The sequence below is a fragment of the Myotis nattereri genome, assembly GCF_964212035.1.
Source record: "Myotis nattereri genome assembly, chromosome: 4".
NCBI lineage: Eukaryota > Metazoa > Chordata > Mammalia > Chiroptera > Vespertilionidae > Myotis > Myotis nattereri.
Window position 1 is genome coordinate 78976852 of NC_138079.1, and position 21695 is coordinate 78998546.

The 21695-nt window shown below is 49.4% G+C and overlaps 2 protein-coding genes across 5 annotated transcripts in view; one reads left to right on the plus strand and one right to left on the minus strand.

Moving 5' to 3' along the window:
* The window catches only part of LOC308517668 (pentatricopeptide repeat-containing protein 1, mitochondrial-like), a 17057-nt gene extending 10271 nt beyond the window's left edge, over positions 1-6786 (minus strand). The window contains exons 1-3 of the mRNA XM_081088913.1: positions 6660-6786; positions 3325-3823; positions 1464-1604 (exon numbers count right to left, since the gene is read on the minus strand). Coding sequence (XP_080945039.1) covers positions 1464-1604; positions 3325-3801 — 618 coding nt within the window. The 5' untranslated portion in view covers positions 3802-3823; positions 6660-6786. The remainder of the gene's footprint in view (positions 1-1463; positions 1605-3324; positions 3824-6659) is intronic.
* Positions 6787-7311: 525 nt separating this feature from the next.
* CPSF4 (cleavage and polyadenylation specific factor 4) lies at positions 7312-21457 on the plus strand. 4 transcript variants are annotated; one of them, XM_081088919.1, is made up of 8 exons: positions 7312-7561; positions 9237-9287; positions 11398-11550; positions 14095-14190; positions 14550-14643; positions 15837-15909; positions 17528-17623; positions 20504-21457. In XM_081088919.1, exons 1-8 carry the CDS (start codon positions 7459-7461, stop codon positions 20570-20572), a joined length of 735 nt encoding a protein of 244 aa, XP_080945045.1. In that variant the 5' UTR covers positions 7312-7458; the 3' UTR covers positions 20573-21457. The 4 variants fall into 4 exon arrangements, with proteins under 4 accessions (XP_080945045.1, XP_080945043.1, XP_080945046.1 ...); XM_081088917.1 differs by having other exon boundaries at positions 7318-7561; positions 17453-17623; XM_081088920.1 differs by having other exon boundaries at positions 7318-7561; positions 17531-17623.
* The last annotated feature ends 238 nt before the right edge of the window (positions 21458-21695 follow it).

The window sequence follows — 21695 nt, forward strand, 5'->3', positions numbered from 1 at the left end:
ACCAAGTGCCCACGGCAAATGTCTCCTGCGGTAAGTCATGGTGGTGCTGTGAAGACCTTATATAAGAAGGGCACGTCACCTCTGCGATATTCTTCCCCCAAACCCATAACCCTAGTCTCAGCATGAGAATGTACAAATTCTCAAATGAGGGACATTCTACAAACCCCCTGACCAGTACTACTCAAAACTGTCATGACCAGGAGAAACAAGGAACCTCAGAAATGTCACGGATTGGAGGAGTCAGGATGGAAACTGGATTGGATCAGAAACAGAACGGTTATCAGTGGAAAACTGGTGAGATCCAGATACAGTTCTGGAGTTTAGTTAACAACAATGAACTATGAACTAACAGTGGTTTCTTAGTTTTGACAAATGTACCATCTAATGTAAGATGTTAACATAGGGGAGGGGAGAGGTGGGAGTATTTGAGAACTTTCTATATTATCTTTGCAACTTTTCTATAAATCTAAAATTATTCTAAAATAAAATGATTATGGGGGGTGGGCAGCAGCAAAGTAATAGAAAATAGCTAAGGTTAAATAGAATGGCCTGGGCTTCTCTGAGGTGGTGACGTGTGGGAAGTCACTTAAGGATCCTCCAAATGTAAGTGCTGCTAAGGACTCTTAACCAAGAGCCACAATAAATGTGCTCCCACCCCAAACCCTTCACTTAGTACCTGAGTGCTTTTCTGCTGGCTAGGTGATCAGGGCAGCCAGCCTGTTGTTTTTCTATGCCAAGACATTTAATCAGGTCTTTTAAAGAATATGTCACTTTATCATTTGTAAGTATAATTCCTCCCCCTTGCTTCCGTTAGAGGTGATCAGGCCTGGAGTAGGAGTGTTCCAAACGACAAGACTAAAGCTCCCAAGAATCCTTGCTGGAGTAAAGGATGTCCCAGCTTCTGGATGCAGGAGAAGATGGGATCACTGCTGCTAGAGTCCACTGCTCTTTCCTGACTCACAAAGGAAATAGTTTCTCAGTTCTGAGAATAACAAATACGATACACCCTAGAGGAGAGTGAATGTAAAGTAAAACCATGTTCTAAGAGAATAAAAGCCCTTGTTCAAAGGACCAACTTTGAAAAAATAAAAAAGGGACCAATTTTGAAAGAAAGGTGCGCGCATGTGTGTGTGTGTGTGTGTGTGTGTGTGCGCGTGCTGGGGGTGGGCATGTGAAGATAGGCACGAGAGAAAAAGAACACAAACTGGGAAATGGAAAAAGCAGAGGATCGGTGGGGCCTCCATGGCCAGGCAGATGCTGGAGGACTTCCCATGTGATCTCATGTAATTATCCAAGATCATCTCCATTTACAGATGATGGACCTGAGGCCGAGGAGGTTAAATCAACTGCCCAGAGTCATGTGCTAGCAGGTGACACATTCAGGATCAGCACCCAGCTCTTTTTGGTCCCTAAACCCATGCTCTTTAAAGTCTTGCCCCTGCCACCCCTTTGCCCCCACTCACATCGTTGTAGAGCTGGAAAGCCTTCTTCAGGTAGCCAGCCCGCCCACAGCCCCCAATCAGCACCGTGTAGTTGCACTCAAGGGGCTGGAGTCGCTCCTCCTTCAGCATCTGCCTCTCAAACAGGTCCAGAGCCTCAGCCAGCTGGGGGAGGAAGAAGGGAACAATGAAGGGGGTTCAGGGTGGCCTCAGAGACCCTCTGCAGACTCCTCAGGGAGTTTGAGATTGTGGGACCCTCCCTGAGCCCAAGACCAGGCCTGCCCAAGAGCTAAACACCGCCCTGGGCCTCTGCCACCAGCCTCTTGGTCCCTGTGCTCTGCAGCATGGCAGCTTTGTGTAGCCAGGAAGGAAAGCCCACTGGACGCCCACCACCTATGGAAACTCTCCACCCCACACCGACAGCCTCCTGAGACGGTGTAGAATGACAGCCTTGAGTGACCAGCTTCCTCCAACTACAAACTCCCTTGGCCCACAGCTGTCTTTGACCCAGCCCCACCCCTAAGCCATTCCCCTTTAAATCCTTGGTTCACTCCTTTACTCCTTATTTTTTCATCCATTAATTCAACCAGTAGTTACTGAGTCCTCTATACCAGGCAAGATCTATTTGCGGGGGATAAAGCTGAGAACAAGAGGGGGCTCCCTCTTGGTGTTCATCCTCTAGTCTGAAAAGACAGACACCAAATGAGATAACTAAGAGAAATATATAGTAGGTCAAGTGGTGACACGTGCTATGAACAAAAATGAAGCAGTAAGTGCCAGAGGGTGTGGGAGGTTCAGTTTTAGATACGATAGCCAAGCAGAGCCTCAGAAGGTGACGGGTACGGAAAGATCTGAAGGTGAGGGAAGGAGCCCCATAGCTATCAGGGAACAGCCGGTGCAGGAGTCTGCCTGGGAGCTGGAGGACTGCAGTAGGTAAGCGAGGGATGAGGGCGGCAAGGTAAGGAGAGGGATGAAGGGGCGATGGTGGCAGATCTTTCAGGCTTCATAAGCCGTTGTAAGGACTCTGCTTCTCTGTATTTCTCAACTTTTCATTTCAAAAACTTTCAAAAATACACAAAATGGAGAACAGTGCTAACTACAATGATGAATGTTTGGCCAATCTTGTTTCATCTATACTCTGCACTCCCCCTATAAACAGAATTTTTAAAAGCAAATTCTAGACATCCTATCATTTTATTCATAAAATCTTCAATACATACCTCTAAGAGAACTTCACACATAAACAGAATGTCATTGCCGATACCTAAGAAAGTGAACATCTTCAATGTCACTGAATATATTAGGAGTTCTGGAGGGAGGAGTAACAATAACTGCTTTCTGCTTTAACAGGATGGCTCTGTGTTAGAGTGGCATCCAGGCAGGAGACGGCAAGAGTGGCGGGGAGACCTGTGACAGGTGTAAGGGGGCAAAGAGAAGGCTAGGCCTGGGCCTTCAGCAGCGATGTTGTGAGAAGTGTTAGGATTGGCAACATTTTGAAATTAGAGCTGGTGAGAGAAAAGGAAGTTAGAAATGACCTGAAGTCATTTTGCCTGGGCAGATGGAATAATGGGGTTGCCATTTAGTGAGATGAAGAAAGTGTAGGGAAAACAAGGTTGGGAATGAAAATTTCAGGCCAATGTGGGTAAGTGTAAGGGAGATGCTGAGGAGGTAGCTGGATACACAGATCAGGAGCCCACGAGAAGGTCAGGCTGCAGTGAGGAGGGGTCACCTGGTACAGCATCCAGGGTGAGCGAAGACTGAGGAGAAAACAGCCCTGAGCACCCAAACCTTTAGGACTGAAAAGGTAAGGCAGGCCCTCACACAAAAAAACTGAGCTACCAGGGATGTAAGAGCCAGGAGCAGCAGAACCCAAAGGTTCCCTCACCTTTCCTTCCTTGATCAGGCGTTTGCACTGAAAGAAGTACCAGTAAGGGGTATTTCTTCGGCCCTGCCATGATTTTGGCTCCAGCTCCCGTTCATCATCTTCTTCATCTTGCTCCCTGAGCCGTAGGTTATACAGCTGGGCCGTCGATTTGCGGAACATTCTCCGGGAGGAGTATTTATCGGAGAGAGTCCCAAAACTCTCTTCCTCCTCTTCCTCCTGGGTGGCCATGGGGCTGGGCTGGCGTGGGTCAGAGCTGAGGCTGCGAATGTTCTTCTGGCTCCCCTGGTTGAGGGGCAGCTGAGAGAGGGAGCTGCTGAAGGCTGCTGGTATTGGCCCAGTCAGCCCCATGGACCTCAGCCACGCAGGCCCTTCCCTACCTCCTGCCCACCTGGCTCTGAGAGGGTCAAGGTGTTGCAGGATGGACAGTCCCAGGGGGCGGGGGCTGGAGAAGAGCCGGGCAAGTCTCACCAGGTCCATCTCTGACTTTTACCTCCAGGGCCTGGCATAGGTCAGAAAAACAATGAAGTCAACTCAGGTTCATAACCCAAAAAGGCAGAAAGAAGACAGAGAAGTGGTTACAAGCATGAGCCCTGAGGTTAGAAAGCGTAGGTTCTGCCAAACAACCATCCAGGAGTCCTGCTCTGGCATCAGTCTCCTCACCTGTAAACTGGGGTAAACGATAACGTCACCCACAGCATTGTTTGAATGAGGTCTCAGATACATAGCATGCAACACAGTTTTGGCACAGTAGGCATTCAACAGATATAAGCTAGTGATATTATCAAGCTACTAGTGGCCCGGTGCACAAATTCATGCACATTGAAAGGAAACTAGTTTGAAGAAATATTATAATATCGCTATTTGCCCTTTCTCCATAATAGAAGTGTCACGATCGACAAAGACAGATGGAAACACACGCATGTGATTGGCGCCAGCAAGAGCTTTATATCTATAATAAAAGTGTAATATGCTAATTAGACCAGACGACCTACTGGACGAAGCCCAGAGGCGGGGGCTGAGGCAGAGGTGGCCGCCGCGGCGTAGGGGGCCAAGGCATCCGCAGCAGCAGCGGGGGACCAAGCCCCTTGCACGAATTTCATGCATCGGGCCTCTAGTATATAAACTTGCTTAATTAGACCTGCTTTCTGATGTAGCTAAACTTTTTCCAGCCCAGTGAAGCACCCCAACTTCTTTCAGGTAATTGTCAGCAACACAGCAGTAAATATCAACACAAAGCAGATTACTATTGTAGATCACGCAGGGAGAACAAAGTGTAAAATATTTAACTGCAGCAGTGTTTGACTATATTCTGCACAGTGAGAAAACCTGAAGTCATTTTCAAGGTCCACCATTTCTTCTTTTCAATCAGGTCAAGTTTCTAAGCTTTCTAAAACTCTGTTTTCTGGCTAATGAAAAGAAAGTAGGATTCCACCGAGTCTCCTCTCTACCTACTCCAGGACTTCTGTGAGGATCAAATGAAATGAGGAATGGGAAAACACTTCACAGACATTTGGTTAAAGTGTGAAATGTTTGCACCTGGCTATAAAGCAAGTCGTGTTCCTGGGCTGAAGAAACTGCAAGGAGGCTAGTCGTCACTAGGGAGAGGAAGCCAGGCATTGCTACATGACGTCATTACCCAGACGGTGGGACACTTAGCATATCAGCCTTTTATATAGAGAGATGATCTAAAAGCACAGGTGCGGAAATGAGAGCCGAGTTTGAGACCTGAACAGAGTTGTGTGACTGTAACCATTACTTAACTTTTCTGTGCCTCAATTTCTTCAGCTGCAAGATGAGGATAATCCCACTCACCTTACCACAAGGTGATAAAGATTAAATGAGGTGTTTTTAGCACAATGTCTAGCATTTAATAAACGTTCAAAAATTACAGCTATCATTTATTATTAGGGGGGGAAATGTTGGTATTTTGGGTCTATGCCCAGGAAAGATAATTCAAGCACTTCTTTTCTACAAAAAGTTGTGGACAAATGGGCTAGTTGTGGACAAAAGTGCTGTCCAATATGGTAGCCACTGGCCACATGTGGCTACTGAACACAGAACGTGGCTAATCTGAATGAAGATGAGCTAGAGGTATAAAGTACACACCAAATTTCAAAGACTTTGTACCAAAAAAAATGTAAAACACACAATTATTTTATAAGATGAAATGTTAATCTTTTAGATGCACTGGGCTAAAGAAATGTTAATAGTAATTTCACAATTTCTTTTTGCTTTCTTTAATGTGGCTACTTGAACATTTAAAATTACATATGCGCTCACACTATATTGTTATTGGACAGTGCTAGGCTAGAGGTCCTGCTCTGCATACTTGAAACTCTTTCATAAAAAATATCACAATAACCAGCATGAAAAAATGTTAAGGTCTAGTTATATCAGATGACCATTGGAAAGACGTCAGAGGTGATGGCAGATTGAACAGATTCATAACTGAGGCCCAGGGCGGGGAGGGACTTGCTGGGGGCCCTGCAGCAGAGCTGTGGGCCGGCCTGGTCAGCTTCCCAACCGGGCTGGCTTTGAGCCCCCAGCTCAACCCTGGCGGCCGCACTCACTGCCCCTCTGGCCTGTCCCCCGTGGGACCCCCGGCTCCTGTGAGGGTCAAATCGGACAACCTCTCTTGACCAGCACCCTAGTGACACCAGTGCAGAGGACCCTTATCATTCCGTGTCTGCTGAGGCCTGAAACTCAATAAAAACAAATGTGAAGCCCTAACCGGTTTGGCTCAGTGGATAGAGCGTTGGCCTATGGACTAGAGCAGGGGTCCTCAAACTACGGCCCTATGTGCAGTGTGCATAGGAATTTGTTCATAGTTTTTTTTTTTAACTATAGTCCGGCCCTCCAATGGTCTGAGGGACAGTGAACTGGCCCCCTGTTTAAAAAGTTTGAGGATCCCTGGGAGGGTCCCAGGTTCGATTCTGGTCAAGGGCATGTACCTTGGTTGCGGGCACATCCCCAGTAGGGGGTGTGCAGGAGGCAGCTGATTGATGTTTCTCATCGATGTTTCTAACTCTCTCTCTCTCTCCCTTCCTCTCTGTAAAAAATAAATAAAATATATTTTAAAAAATGTGAACACATATGTAATTTTAAATTTTCAAACAGCCACATTAAAGTGTTTACCTGCATTAAATGAAATATATGGTTTTACAAAAAATATATCGAAATAGGTGTGAAATGTTTTAAAAACAAACTTATCTGTAGTATTATATATGCTTCTTTTCAACATACTAAATAACAAGACCCTGTCATAAAAAGAGCCATGCTGGAAATAGCTTGCAGGTGGTAGCTGCAGACACTCTGTCATTTCCACTCGTCCCCACCTGACACCACGACTCGGTTTTGGTCACTGCTGACACTGCACGTCCGTCAGGGAAGAAAACGCCGCTTCCCGCAGAGACGATGAAGGTGTAATTTTCTTCCAGCCCAAGCCCATGACCCTGCCAGGCGAATACATGAGTTACAGATACGCCGCCGCTGTCCTCCCTCGGAGGACCGGACACTCCCCGGGGCCGCAGGCCACCCCGACCCCTCCACGCGGGCCTTTAGATCCCCGGCTTCCTCGCCGGACGCACCCCGCCCCCCCGCCCCCGGCTCAACCGGGCCTGTTCCGGTCCGGATCCCGGGCTCCAGCGAGGGTCAAATAGGAGCTCGCTCCGAGTCCGGCCCCAGGAACGCGCGCCTGGCGTCCGCGTCGACCCCGCGGGGATCCGCGTCCCCGCCTCGCGTCTCAGCGCCGCGCACCATCTCCCCACACGCACCCCCCGCCTCCCACGCCCCCGGAGAGCGCCCCGGCCGACCTCCTGCAGGCGCAGTCTGCGGCGCGAACTCCCGGCGCGTGGCTACAAGTTGGACGGGCGTTCGGCGGGCAGCTAGTCGGGCCTAGCGGAGCGGGCCGTACTCCGCGCTCGATTGCTCGGGTCTGAGCAGGCGCGGGCCGGCGCGGGCTTCGAGCGCTCCCGGCATACCTCGGGCGCCGGCGGTGGCGGCGGCGGCGGCGGCCAGGTTAGGCGAGGCGAGGCGAGGCGGAGGAGGACCGTGTGCGCCGGCCGGTGGCGGGTAGAAGTGTGAGTGCGGCGAGGAACTAGAGGGAGCCGGGCCGGTGGGGCCGCCGCCGCCGCCATGCAGGAAATCATCGCCAGCGTGGACCACATCAAGTTCGACTTGGAGATCGCGGTGGAGCAGCAGCTCGGGGCGCAGCCGCTGCCCTTCCCCGGCATGGACAGTGAGCGTGGGGCCGGCGGGCCAGGGGCGCAACCGACTCGGAACTGGGACCCCTTCCCCTCGGTCCTGGGACCCGCACGCGGGAGCCCACCTTCCTCAGACCTTTGATCCCCCGGGGGTAGTTTAAGTTAATCTTCAGGAGGGCTAGACCATGTCCGGCTGTTCAAATAATTGTTGAATGAAGGCGGGTATCCTCTTTAAAATATATATATATTATTGGTTTCAGAGAGGAAGGGAAAGGGAGAGAGAGAGAGAGAGAGAGAGAGAGAGAGAGAGAGAGACATCAACGATGAGAGAGAATCATTGATTGGCTGCCTTCTGCAAGCTTCCTACCGGGGGTTGAGCCCACACCCGGGGCGTGTGCCCTTGACCAGAATCCAACCCGGGACCCTTCAATCCGCAGGCAAAGGCTCTATCCACTGAGCAAACCAGCCAGGGCAAGGCGGGTATCCTCGATTGGAAATCCTTCCTCCACCCCTCAGCCCCACAAACTCCCCAACTCCTGGAGAGCACTGTGCAGTCTCCTCCCCACCTCCAGTGCCCTGACTGTGCTCTCCCTTTTGCTTTCAAAACGGGGCCGTTGGCGGAGCCCGGAAGACCCGTCAGACTCTCAAGCTCCGTCCTTCTCCTAGGACTCACTCCTGGGAGCCTATCCCTCCGTTCTTTTCTGGACTCCGACTCTGGGTCTCTGATCACACCTGGCAGGTGCCCGAGCTCCCTTTCCAGTTTTGAAATGCAAACAAGTGACACCTCCAGGATCCCCAGTTCCACCGCCTTGAGTCCGTCCTAGCAAAATCGGCCTGCAGCCCAGAAACCAAGGAATCCCTTGCAAGTTAATAAGTAGAGGCACGAAAGTGGCCTTCGGAGATGCTCTCTGTGGGTTTTCAGCAATTCTGAAATGCCTGCTGATAGACAAAACTTTGTGAAACCGGAAGGTTTATTCTGGTAGCCATGGCCGGTGAATTACTGGGCTCATTGGAACAGCTAACCCTGAACCCACTGACTTCCACCACACGCACCCCCACCTGTGTTCACTTGCTCCCCTCACCTGAACCAGCTGCATCTGTAGAAGCAAAGCACTGCTCCTTTAATAATTGCGTTGGTATTGCAAATTAAGAGTAGTCCTGCTTTTTTGTCTTCAGTTAAATGTTCTTCCCTCCCTAATGGTGTCATTCATTCTCTCTCTCTCTCTCTCTCTCTCTCTCTCTCTCTCTCTCTCTCTGTCTCTCTCTCTTTCTCTCTCTCTTGTCCCTCCTTAGCGTCCCCATTCATGTGTGTTTCCTGTGAGATCATTCCCTCCCTCTGCCTCACATTAAAGTGCTGGGGAATTAGCCCTCTGGAAGGTCCAAGCACCGGGTAATTTCCCTGATCTTGTGCTCCATCCTTCCTTCGCCCACTCACTCCCAAATCTTCGAAAGCATTTTTATTATAGGAGACTCTCAGAAAGCCTGTATAATGACTGGTCTTAACATATGTGTCTCATTTTGCATAAGCAACATTTTTCTTGCTTGGTTGGGCTTCTTTTTTTTTTTTTTTTTTTTGCCAGCCTATTTCCTGTATCATGAACATTTCATAGGTCAAAGGCCAGAAGGTTTTCCTCTCCCTGTCTTCGGATGTCATCAGTAGCAACTGCACCTTGCTTTGTTGACCCTTCCCCCTTTCTCTCCTTTCTACAGAGTCAGGGGCTGCTGTCTGTGAATTCTTTTTGAAAGCTGCCTGTGGCAAAGGTAAGAGACCCCTGGTTCCTTGATGTTCCTCCTGAGGTGCCTTCTACCTCTCTCTCCCCTAGCAGACTTGTCGGCCATCAGGTGTCTAGCTTAAATTGCTTTCTCAAGAATAACAGTGTCCTTAGATGAAACTGTGGTTTGGATAGAGTAGGAACATGATAGGTGTTCTGCCTGAAACCTAAAACACGGCACTGAACCTGGCTCTGAATCAGCTTTCTCACCTCACTTTCCCTGTGGCCACAAGCTGACCCATGACATGAACAGAAGCTCCTAGCACTGAGATGTTCAGAAACTTCCTCAACTTTGTATGCAATGCATTTCTTCAGTTCTGTAGTTGATCTTTCTTAAGTATTGGAGGCTAAAGATGCAGCCCGCGTGGAGTCAGACTTCTGCTGGTAGTCCTTTACCTCTATCTTTTAGGACTGTGTTTCCCAAACTCACAGAGTTACTCAATGGCTGAGCCCAGGCCTTTGTGATTCTACAGTCTGTACAGGCTCACTGTTCTCCATATCCTCTCATCCAAAAAACCCCACACCCAACAATAATCTGTCTCATGGAGTCTTGTTCATACTAACCAGGCCCCCACAGAGGCTGCGTGAGCCAGATTATTCATAAGGAGAAGTATTGGCTGGACCTTATATACTATACATAGGTCTGGCCATTTTTCTTTTTCTAGGCAAATTTATTTGGTTACTAAATTTGATCACAGCTTGAAAGAGAACACAGAATTAGAGCAAGATTGGTTTTAATGACTGATTTTGGCAAGTTTTGGTTCTATAACTCAGTCATTTATCACTGAGACAATAGACATACCGGTAGGTCAACCAGTTTGACCTCCAGCTTTCCAGTTGGAATCATCATCCCTAGGCTCATTCCCATGTCCTTGCTCAGTAATTCTGCCTTTCTGACCTGCCACCATCTGTTAGCAACTGTCCTTAACATGGGCATTATGACTGTTTCTTTGTTAACTAATACAGTAGCCACTAGCCCAGGGGTGGGCAAACTTTTTGACTCGAGAGCCACAATCCGTTCTTAAACTGGACCGGAGGGCCGGAACAAAAGCATGGATGGAGTGTTTGTGTGAACTAATATAAATTCAAAGTAAACATCATTACATAAAAGGGTACGGTCTTTTTTTTTTTTTTTTTTTTAGTTTTATTCATTTCAAACGGGCTGGATCCAGCCCGCGGGCCGTAGTTTGCCCACGGCTGCACTAGCCACATGTGGCTATTCAGATTTAAATCAATTAAAATTAAATTAAGAATGCAGTTCCTCAATCATACTAGTCATAATTCAAGTGTTTAATAGCCACATGTGGCTACTGATGCCATATTGGACAGCATAAACATAGAGCTTCCATCATTGCAGAAAGTTCTGTCAGACAGGGCTGCTCCAGAAACTTCCAGTCACAACCTCCTTCTGGCTGGGCCTGCCCAGTAGTCTTGCCAGGCCACTGTTAGAAATGGGGCCTTCTCAGGGTACGGCTCTGTCCTGTCAGTGAGGATGGTCACTCAGACCCTACTGCAGAAGGCAGGCCTCCCCCGGTTTGTGTGCAATGCATTTCTTCAGTTCTGTAACTGACTTTCTTAGTTATTGGAGGCCAAGTAGGTACTTTTAACTAAAGATGGAGCCCACCTGGAGTCCAGGCTTCTACTGGTGGTCCTCTTTACCTTCTATCTTTTAGGCTAGAAGATAGCTTAAATAAAACTGGGGTTTCCCAAACCCCAATGTTTGTTTAACTAGCCCTATAATTTTTGCCATGTCCATATATCACTGGAACTATTCTTTAATTAAATAAAGAAATAAACCCACCCCTCCCCCACACCACTGTTGATCTTGTCAAGCCCCCATCTTAAATACAATCTGTGAAATCATGATGTTTTAGTTAGATTTTATTAAAACACATTAAAATAAAAGACATAACTATTTAAACTTAAAATGTGTGCCCATGTACTGCCTAAAATCACATTGCCTTCTGCTAGGGGCAGCCACCACCTTCTGGGACATTCTGGTTTTCGGTGCCTCAGGAAAGTGTGGGGAGAAGGCGCCTTGGCTCCCCCAGGCCTAGTGCCCTGGGCTCAGGGCTACATCTTTATATCTTCCTCCGCAGGGGGCATGTGCCCGTTTCGCCACATTAGTGGTGAGAAGACAGTGGTGTGCAAACACTGGCTGCGGGGGCTGTGCAAGAAGGGGGACCAGTGCGAGTTCCTCCATGAGTATGACATGACCAAGATGCCTGAGTGCTACTTCTACTCAAAGTTTGGTAAGGCAGTTCAGTAAGGTGTGGCCAGGCCCCTTCCTCCATCCAGAACCCGCCACCCCCCCCCCCGCCCCCCCAGCATCAGTAACTCTAGGGAGGCTCCATCAAGAACCAAGACCCAGAGGAGTTAAGCAACTGCTCAGGCACTCTGGGTACCTACCGTCTCCAATCTGTCCAGCTTCAGATGAGAACCTTAGGCATTGCTCTCCAACCCTCAGCTGGCCTATTAGTCATGGGAAGTTATTCTCTAATAATCCCTACGTCTGTGTAGTGCTTCTGTGTGTTTTCTTGTTTGTTTATTTTTTGTTAATCCTCACCAGAGGATATTTTTTCCATTGACTTTTTTTTTTTTTTAAGAGAGTGGGAGGGAGGGAATGAGAGAGAAATATTGATGTGAGAGAGACACATCAGTTGGTTGCCTCCAGGGCTGAGGATCAAACCTGCAACCCACGTACATGACTTTGACCAGAAATCAAACCTGAGACCCTTCGGTGCGTGGGTTGGTTCTCTAACCAGTGACCACACCGGCCAGGGTAGTGCTTCCGTTTTTTGAGCACTTTCAGGTTATTTGGGAATTTGAGACTATTGAGAGCCTCCCAGTGGGTGGGTGAGAGGGCACCTGGCTAGAGGCCTTGTTTCTACTCAAGTCTAACTTCTCCCTTAAACCAACTTCTTGTTGTGTGGCAACTGATTGCCCCCCTGCGTTGGTTTCCTTCTCTCTGAACATGTGATCCCAGGTAGTAGCTTGTCTATCCTAAATACCCCTTAAGAATAGCAAGTTTGGGGAGCTGTATTCTGGTGGCAGAGAGCCCTACTCTTCACCTTGAAACTGAGATTGGCTTGATTCCTGCTTAGAGAACATGTGGCCTAAGTTGTCCTGAGTGAACGGCATGGAGAAGCAGAGACAGGCTGAGGGCAGTGGGGCTGGCACAGGGCTCGCCAAGCTGTTGTGCTCTCTGATGGAACTAGAATCTGGCTCTCTGCTCTGAGTGAGGCTGACCAGGAAAAATCCTTGTTGGTTAGGACAAGGGCTAGCTGTGGCCTCAGGACCGCCAACCCCACGCCCTGTGCGGAAGGAGACTGGAAGCCTGCTATACTCTCTGTGGTGGGCCGAGGAGTGCTGGACCTGCTGCACGCTTTCAAAGCACTGTTGTCAGAGGAGACGCTAATTATTACAGCAGCCCAACAGGCTTGGCCTGCTGGCTTATTAATTAGAGTTATGGCGCTTTTTTTTTTTTGGAGAGGCAACACAAACTACAAAGTCATAGCACAGACAGAAATAGGACTCAGACTTCCAAGCTTCCTGCCCTCCCCTGGAGCCATCACTGAAAGAAAGCAGTGGCTTCTCAATGGAAACCTTCTTTCATCTGACCCCAAAGGCAGGAGCCAGCCCTCAGGGCAGACTCTCAAGGGTGCCTCTGCAAGCTCACCTGGGTCCCCTACTTCTCTGCTGATGACCATGGGCACAGCAGCCCCCCACCTCCCTCCTGACCTGGTGTAAACATACTGTCTGCAGCTCCTGTCACCTGTAACACAGGTGAGGGTCCCCCTGCTAGGCCCTGAAGAGACAGTGATGAAGAAGACAGGCCCATTTCCTGCCCCATGGTACTTTTGATCTAGTGACCCAGGGCAAGAGGCAGCTGATATGTCAGTGAGACAAGAGACACGATAAGTGCTCTGAAGGAGATAAACAGTGAAGGAACCACATGAAGAATCTCCTTTAGGTAGAACGGTCAGGAAGGCCTCTCTTAGGAGGTGAGACCTGAGCTGGGATCTGAAGGCTAAGCAAGGTCCAATCCTGGCAGATGAGTGTCTTGGAACAGCTGGGGGGCCATTGTGGCTGGAGGGGAGGAGGAAACTGGGGAGAGATGAGCTAGACCATGTAGGAACTTGGTGGGTCTGGGAAGGAGTTTGCACTTTCTCAGATTAGCATTTTATGTGTAACAGGTTGGAAAGGAAGGGCAAGCATGGAGGTGGCTGAACTGTAGCTGGTGAAAGATGCTAGTGGCAACTGGGCTGGTTGCTCCTAAGATAGCTCCTCTCACAAAGGCTTCATTGCCTTCTACCACAGGGACCCAACCTGAGTTCCAAAATCTTCCCTACTTTTGTCCTAAAAGGTAGACTCCTCAGACCTTTCCCCTGCCCCAGCTAGTACATGTGAAAAGCTGATCCAAGTAGAACAGTAATTTCCTGGCCTCAACTGGTACGTTTGCATACCTGGGCACACCACAGTCCCGGGACACCATCTTCGGTAAGGGACGGAGCCATGAGTTATTTGATGAGTGTGTGTATACCTTGTGCCCAGCTCTGTCAGGGTCATTGACCCTGGGGACAGCATGGACACATGTGAGGGGAGGACCTTCACAGCACACATACAGGTCAGAAAACCAAGGCCCTGACGCACTCTCTCAAGTCTCGGGGGTCGCCAGGCCAGGACTAGACACCAGAACCACCTGGCGCTCTTTGCCTTGGGAGAAACCGAGGCGGGTCTGGGTCCAGCTCTCCCAGGGCTGTCCTGAGTGGACACATGTGTGGGTTTCCCTGCAGGGGAGTGCAGCAACAAGGAGTGCCCCTTCCTGCACATCGACCCCGAGTCCAAGATCAAGGACTGCCCTTGGTACGATCGTGGCTTCTGCAAGCACGGTAGGTGTCAGAGTGGCTGGGCCCCCTGGCAAGAGGCCAGTCCTCCCTCTGCCCACGTGACCCTCGTACCTGTCCTGCCTACACCAGCAAACGTGGTGTTAGACATCTGGGGGCTAGTGAGGCTTTTTTACACTCAACTCACTTGAGCTTCCCAAAACTCCTGTGGGCTACATTCTCTTCTGCATTTTCGATAAGGAAACTAGTATTTGAGAGGTTGTGTGTCCTGCCCACTGTCCCTATGAATAAGAGGCAAAGCCAGTAGTATCTGACAATGGTCTGGACAGGGCTCTGACTGGCAATGGGCACGAGAGCATCCCCTAAAGAGGGGGTGGTCTGAGTGCTTGATGCTGGCTCCACAGGTCCCCTGTGTAGGCACCGGCACACGCGGAGAGTCATCTGTGTGAATTACCTCGTGGGATTCTGCCCGGAGGGACCCTCGTGTAAATTCATGCAGTGAGTAGCCAGCTCCTATCCCCCCAACTCCCACACTGCTCTTGCCCCAGGCCCTGCTGCCCTGTACATCTTTCCTGGGTTCAGTTGAGCTTTGGTCACTGGGTGGTGGTAGCACAGTGCCTGGGGTAGCGTAGGAGGTTGGGAAGGGATCCCAGCTGCTTCCTGAGCTCAGAGGTGGCTGACTACACCAGCAGTTAACCTTTTTTGGGCACAGCCATCAGGGAATCTGATGAAAACTATGGGCCCTGTGTTCCAGAGAAACTCATGCACACATAGCCTTGCATATTTTTAGGGCCCTCAGGTTAAGAACTTATGCTGTAGAGGAAGGGTACTATAATGTCAGGGCCTCCTATATGAATTACTGAGCTTGGGTTTCACATACACTAGTTCATGTAACTCTCACAAGTATGAAAGAGAATGTCCTTTTTCACACATGAGGACACCGGCAGCTCAGCCACTGGCCAGGGTCACATGGTGGTAGGGGGTGGTGCCTGCTCAGAGGCAGGTCTGCAGGCCTCCAAAGCCAGGTTCTTACCCAGCAGGGCTCAGCACTCCTCTCCTAGGCCTCAGTGCAGCTGTCACTTTGGGTGGTTGAGGGGATAGGGTGGCACAGGGTGCTGCCTCCATCCATCCTGCCGACACCTGTACGGGAGCACAGTGTCCTGGTTGCTGCCACACGGTGAGTAAGTGACTTGGTCCCACTCCCTAGACAAAAGCCCAGGAGCCCAGAGGTGGCCCAGGGGTTCTTGCTTGTGGGACAGACAGACATGTCTTCCTGGGAGTCTGTTGTTAGAGAAGGTCTGGCACTTGAGTTGGATCCGGCAGGGAAGGGTGTGTATTGGAAGGGGCTCCCATGCTCAAAGCCCCTCGGGAAGCAGGCTCATGCCTTCTGATGTTACCAACAGCTGTTTCCTTCATTCCTCTGAGCAGCACTTTCCCCAGGTCTCAGCCAGTTATAAACAGAGCTGGGTCTGAGCCCAGGCATGTCAGTGCTGTTCTTCCCACTATCCTATGGCTTCAGGGGCAGAGCTGAGAGCCAGCAGTCACCCTACGTCCAGTTGGTTCGTTTTTGTACTTGGGTAGAGACTGGCCATGATATTCCCTGGGCCAGAATTTGAGAACATCGCCTAGCCTAGCTCCTCTTTCATCTCTTCTTCTCTTGTTCTCATCCCCTCTGGTTGTTGGGTCACCAGCCCTCGATTTGAACTGCCAATGGGAACCACCGAGCAGCCTCCACTGCCCCAGCAGACGCAGCCTCCGTCAAAGGTATCGTGTTCTGGCCCTTCCTCGGCCCTATGGCATTGCTGGCCCTGGCAATGCCCTTGCAATAGAGAACTCAGTGCCTGCATCAATGCCTGGTCTGTCAGAGCCCCAGCTGGAGACCTGTGAGAGGGCTCAGGAGGAGGCAAGACAGTCATCCTGAGTTCCAGCAGAAAATTCAGGGAGCTGAGCAGTTCGTTATCTGCCTCTAGATATGGAGGCTGTCTGCTGGAGCTGAATGCCCACTTGGTTTCTCTTCCCTTGCTTGGCGAGTGCCTTGAGCCCACCTTGGAGCCAGAGTGGAAGGCAGCAGGAGCTCCACGTCTCTGCCGTTCTTGCTTCTGGTTCAGACCCTTTCCTTTACAAATGGAGAAACTGACACTCCTAGAGGGAGGGGCTTGCCTGAGGTGCCACAGCTGGGCAGGAGCAGATCTGGGAACAAAACCAAGGCTGGCTAGTTCTCTGGCCAGTGCTGTGATCACTCTGGATGTTCCCAACTTCGGGGAATGCTGGGAACAGAGGGCTGAAGGACCAGCTGGCTCCGTTTTCTAGACAAGGGGTCCTACAACCCAACAGTTGCCCGGTTCCCCTCAAGCAGGAGGAAAGAGGAAAAGCCATGGACAAATGGGAATCAGCAGCAGCTGCACCCCCCCTCCCCCCAACCCACCCCCAGCAAGGGCATCCTGGGTTGGAGTGGAGGATTGGAAACCCAGAGGAAGGGCTGGCCACTGCGCTAGGCAGGGTCTCAACATGCTGAATAAACCCACCCACGGACCTTGAGCCTAATCTCTTACCTGGCTGGACTTTGAACTTGTTGTCAAAGCCCCACCAGGCCTTCCTCACTGCTAGATGCTGAGTAGCCAGAAGAAATGTCCGCACTTGCCACACTGACCACCCCCATCCTCAGGAGGTTATGGGCGATCAGTTAGAATTCCTTGTTAGCAAAGTTGGGAATTCTTGGGTGCTGGTGCAGCCGTGACAACCTGGGGGTTTCTAGCTTGGGATTCCTGTGTTTTTGGAGGCTGGAGCCAGAAACCACTTGGTTGGGAGGTGGCCTTGCTATCCAGTCCCACCCCAGGAGCCCCCATCCCCCTTGCTCATGTGACTCCCTAGTGGAGGGCCCTCTCAGCCCTAGACTGTAGTTCAGCATGTCAGCCTCCAACTGTTTTTCTGTGACTGTTGCTCGCCGTGTAGGCTGCTAAACATCTGGCTGAACCAAGCGTTCATCCTGACCTGAAGCTAGAACCTCAGAAACAAAAGTAAGGCCTGCTCATGCCCTCGCCCCACTGCCCCAGAGACCGCCTCGTCTCTTTGGTGTTTTGTTTTCTACTTTTATTTTTCGTTTATGTGTGTCTGCATGGTATTTTTCGGGCAGCCGCTCCTGCCATCACCAGATGTTTCTATTCTGCCTGCTCTCTGGGGCCACCTCAGAAGCCCTTCTTCCTGTTGGTCATGCGGGAGCAGTCCCGCCCTCTTTTTTTCTGTCCCCGTTGGTAGTTTGCGTGCACGTGTTTTCTGCAGTAAAACCGTGTTGTGTAACTCTTTCCAGCAAAGTAACAATCCGCCATTACAAAGGTCGTCCTCCTTGATCCAGTTAACGAGTCAGAACTCTTCTCCCAATCAGCAGAGAGCTCCGCAGGTCATCGGGGTCATGCAGAGTCAAAACAGCAGTGCAGGCAACCGGGGACCCCGCCCATTGGAGCAGGTCACCTGTTACAAGGTGAGTCTTGGGTTGGGGGGTGGGGAGGGGTCTTCACAGTCAGTGCCTGTTCCCTCATTCTCCAAAGAGTTAATTTTGAAAAATGAAGTCTTTGTTTTTGCCAATTGTAACAGTAAAAGTGGGCCATTATGGTGGGCTACTTTCTTCTACAACACACCAAGGCCAGGTACACAATTAAACACACAATGATGAATGGAATGTACTTTCAAAAAAGGAAGGGAAATCTGTCGGAGGCTAGGAATAAAGTGGAAGCACGAATACAGGGACAAGTGAGCCCTGAAGCCTCTGGTTGTCCTCAGATCCTGCGTGGGCACACTGAAGGGGGAAAAGCTTTAGGTCCTTCTCACCCCCTATGCATACACACACATACATAAAATAGGACACTCAGGGAAAGAGTAAACTTTTTAAAACCCCACTAGGAAACTTGTGTGTTATTCTTGGCTCTTGATGGAAAGGGGTGAGTAGAGTTCCTTGAGTTTGTAGTCACTGGCAAGTCTTTCCATGAGTTTGGGCCTGTATTTATGCCCTTGGTGAAGGCTAAAAAGCTAGTTTTCTCATCTAAAACAGCCCAGATGGGTCCTGGAACCTGGCTCTTTGATGAATTTATTCTCAACCCAGATCACACAGAATTCCCATAGCTAGAGTTCCAAAGAATGAGTTCACAATTAAAAATCACAAAACATAGAAGGAAACAAGCACCACCAAGTGAATCAGAAACAATGAATAATAGAACTAGACTTACAAAGACTTCAGATTGGGAATTGTTAGAAGAAATACAAAGTTAGTCCATACTTTTAAAAATAAAAAATTTATGATATAGAAGTGTTTAAGATACAAAGTGAGTGTTGTCCCTTACTCCCACCTTTTCTAAAACAGCCACTTTATTTATTGTATTCTGTTCTTATGCTTTTGGTTTTGGTACCCCCTTTACACTCCAGAATCCCTAAGGGGGATCCCACCAGGGACCCCACTTGGATAACTGCCCTTCTAAACTTTTATTCACAGAAACACAAGGATGGTATGTATTTTAATATAAATGGGGTCCTAGTATGTATAGAGTTCTATACTTTTCTTTCTTTACAATATACTGTAGATCTATCAGTACTGTAGATCTATACTGTATACTATCAGTATATGTAAATCTAATCTTTTTCAGAGACTGTAATCATATTTTATTGTACCAGTTCTGTTAGTAGACAGTTAAGTCATAATTTTTACAGCTAAAAATAGTGCTAAATCTAATACTTAGACATTTGTGATCTCTTGTCTGATGTCAGTAGCATCCATGCCTGCAAGTAGAAGGGCTGAGTAGAAGGCATATATTTAAAATGTTCATAGAAAAGTCAATTCACTGGACACTTCCCATGGCCATCAGACACTCACGGAGCACCTGCTCTGTGCCAGCTCTGCTGAGGAAACAGACTGCTGCTACTCTGTCCTGGGAGGGGTTTTTGTTCTCAGGAAGGCTGGTGCCCAAAGACACTAAAGTTAAAAGTGCACATGGATTCAGGGAAGGCCTCAGATTTCTAAGCCTGAGCCATAACAAGTGAAAGTACAGAGGGGAATGAGAAACTGATACCTGTCCTGTGCAGAGCAGCTTCCAACCAGTCAGTTCCCAAGTACTTCTTGCCTCCCTGTAGGACTCTTTAGCAGGGCTTCTGTGAAGCAAACTCTCCTAAGTGCTGGAACCTCAGAAAGCTGGGGTGAGGACCTGCCAACCTCTTCTTACCAGGGACACTTTACAGCTTAAATATTAAAGTTGCCTTGTGGGAATCCTGGACTCCCCAGGATCAGCTGTGGAGTCTGATGGACATGCCAAGTGCCATGAATGGGCCCACAGAGTCCCTCCCTCTGGTCATCACATCAACCAAAGGACTAACTGGCAGCTACCGAGGCCACTTGTCCACACAGGTCACAAGTACAGGTAAAGACTTGAAAACATGAGGACAGCAGGCTTGGGAATAGATCAGCCAAGAGTTCTAGGCAGTGGTGACCAATTAGAGCCCCATACTCCAGGAAGTGCCGAGGAAGCAGGGATTGCGAGGGCACTGAATGGGTTAGTGCAGAGTGGGTGCCCCTACCACCTCCAGACCCCTTGTTTGGTGCTTGAGGATGCCATTTGCTTCCTTTCTTAGAATTCTCCTTTTTGAGGAGCAACAAGGTTGAAGTAAAAATAAGGCAGGTACTGGATAATCAGAACCAGGACAAATCAGGGTCCATGCTAGATTTTTGAGGTGATTTTACTGGGTCTGTTCACCCAAGTATAACCATTTTGTCCCATCTCTGCTCCTGTGACCGAAACCTGTCCCCAGGGATAGCTTAGGCAAGAACCAGGAGGGGAAATCTGGGTGTAGCCCACACAGTGTCCACAGCAATGAATCCCCCCTGCATTGGGGGAGGAGCCTGGTAGCTTCTCTGTCTATCTCTCTCTTTTTCTCTCTCTCTCTCTCTCTCCCTCTTCTTGTTCCCTCCCATCACCAGGCAGTCCCAGAATGTGCCTCACAGGTAGGCGGTCAGCCATGCAGAGAGGCTTCATTCCTGGACAGGTGGAGAAGCTCTGGTGCTGTGGGCTTCCTCCTACCACCTTGAGAGCCCTTCTGTGGGCAGGTCCCATGTGCCCAGCTGGCGGAAGGAGCTCACTACTGTGTGCTCAGATCATCCTTTGGCTGCAGGTGTCTCTCCCATTTGACAAGTTTTTGGCTGCAGTTTCTTTATCTCCTATAGCTTTACCCTTATATTTCAATGAAACTCTGTACCACTGAGAATTTCAGAGTCCTTGTTCCCAACCTGGTATTTGATGAGTGCCACCATAGTTGAAAACTGCATTTGAAAATTACTTTTTTTTTTTTTTGCCTTCTTCTTTCCTTCCTACTTTCCCAGTGTGGTGAAAAAGGACACTACGCCAACAGATGCACCAAAGGGCACTTGGCCTTTCTCAGTGGACAGTGACAGCAGCTGGAGACAGCTCAGAATAGCCCAAAGGGTCCCATTTCGGGGACCACTCTGGGCCATCCTTGGGATTGTGCATTTAACTGTTCAATGCCAGTGTTAGCGCAACTCTGGCTGGAGCTGGTAGGCAAGCACACTGGCGTTTATCAGTCTGAGGGGCAACATCTGTCAGTTTCCCTACCATTTTGCTGTAGTCTCTTTTAAAAAGGGAACATGTGCTCCAGTTCTGTCCCTCAAATCAGCATCATGTGTGTCTAGGCATCGACATCTGTCTGGGACTTCCTGAACACTGCTCTCTGGAGAGGAGGAAATTGTGGGGAAGAGCTTATGCAAGCAGTTCTGTATGAAAGATGGCCCTTCCCCTTGGGCCTCATTAAACACCAGTTCTTGGTGACCCCAGGGACTGGTGGGTCCTTAAAACTGAGGCTAGGTCATGCCTGCTTCCTCCATGTCCTGCTGAATTCAGAAGCTGTGCCTATCAATGTGATTTGAACGAGGCAACCCTTCAGGGCAAACTCAAGTGGGCTTGTTGCCTCAGCCTGGTCCTGTTCCAAGGTGGCAGCGATTGAGGAGGGGTGCAGGGCTCTCAAGTGTGAGGGTCTTTTTCCTCTAGGCTTATTTTCTTGGGGCACATGCTTAACGGTGTTTAAGGTATGCCTGAAGCTGAGCTACAGGCCACCCTTAAAGGGGTGACATGATCCACCTGTGCACCTACCTCCTGCCCCTCAAGCATCTGTACTGTCACTCAGACACCTTTTGGCCTATGGAGACCACCTTAAGCCTGGAAATGTGAAACTATCACCTGGAACTTGCTGGGCAAGGGGACCTATCCAAGTTCAATTATAAGAACAATTTTTATGAGGTTGATTAAAGCTTGTTTTTTAAGTTGTGTCTCATTGCTTCAGACTCCATGCCAAGGAGAGGATCTTGCTATGGGCTGATCCACTAGCTGCCTGGCTCAAAGCTTTGACATTGGTGCCTGCTTATCTCCTTTCAACAAATGACTTCAGAAGTGAAGTGATGCTGCCGGTGAAAGGTCTTTTTACTGGTAGGTCTCCTTACTTCATCTCAAATGTTGGATGGTATTTATTCAGATTCAGGTCTAGGAGAAAATGAGCCACAG

Excerpts from the sequence above, each read along its gene's own strand:
- CPSF4 (XM_081088917.1), top strand. The coding sequence starts at position 7,459 with ATGCAGGAAATCATCGCCAGCGTGGACCACATCAAGTTCGACTTGGAG. Across the intron at positions 14,191-14,549 it reads TCGTGGCTTCTGCAAGCACG|GTCCCCTGTGTAGGCACCGG; the intron begins GTAGGTGTCAGA and ends CTGGCTCCACAG. Across the intron at positions 17,624-20,503 it reads AGCAGGTCACCTGTTACAAG|TGTGGTGAAAAAGGACACTA; the intron begins GTGAGTCTTGGG and ends CTACTTTCCCAG.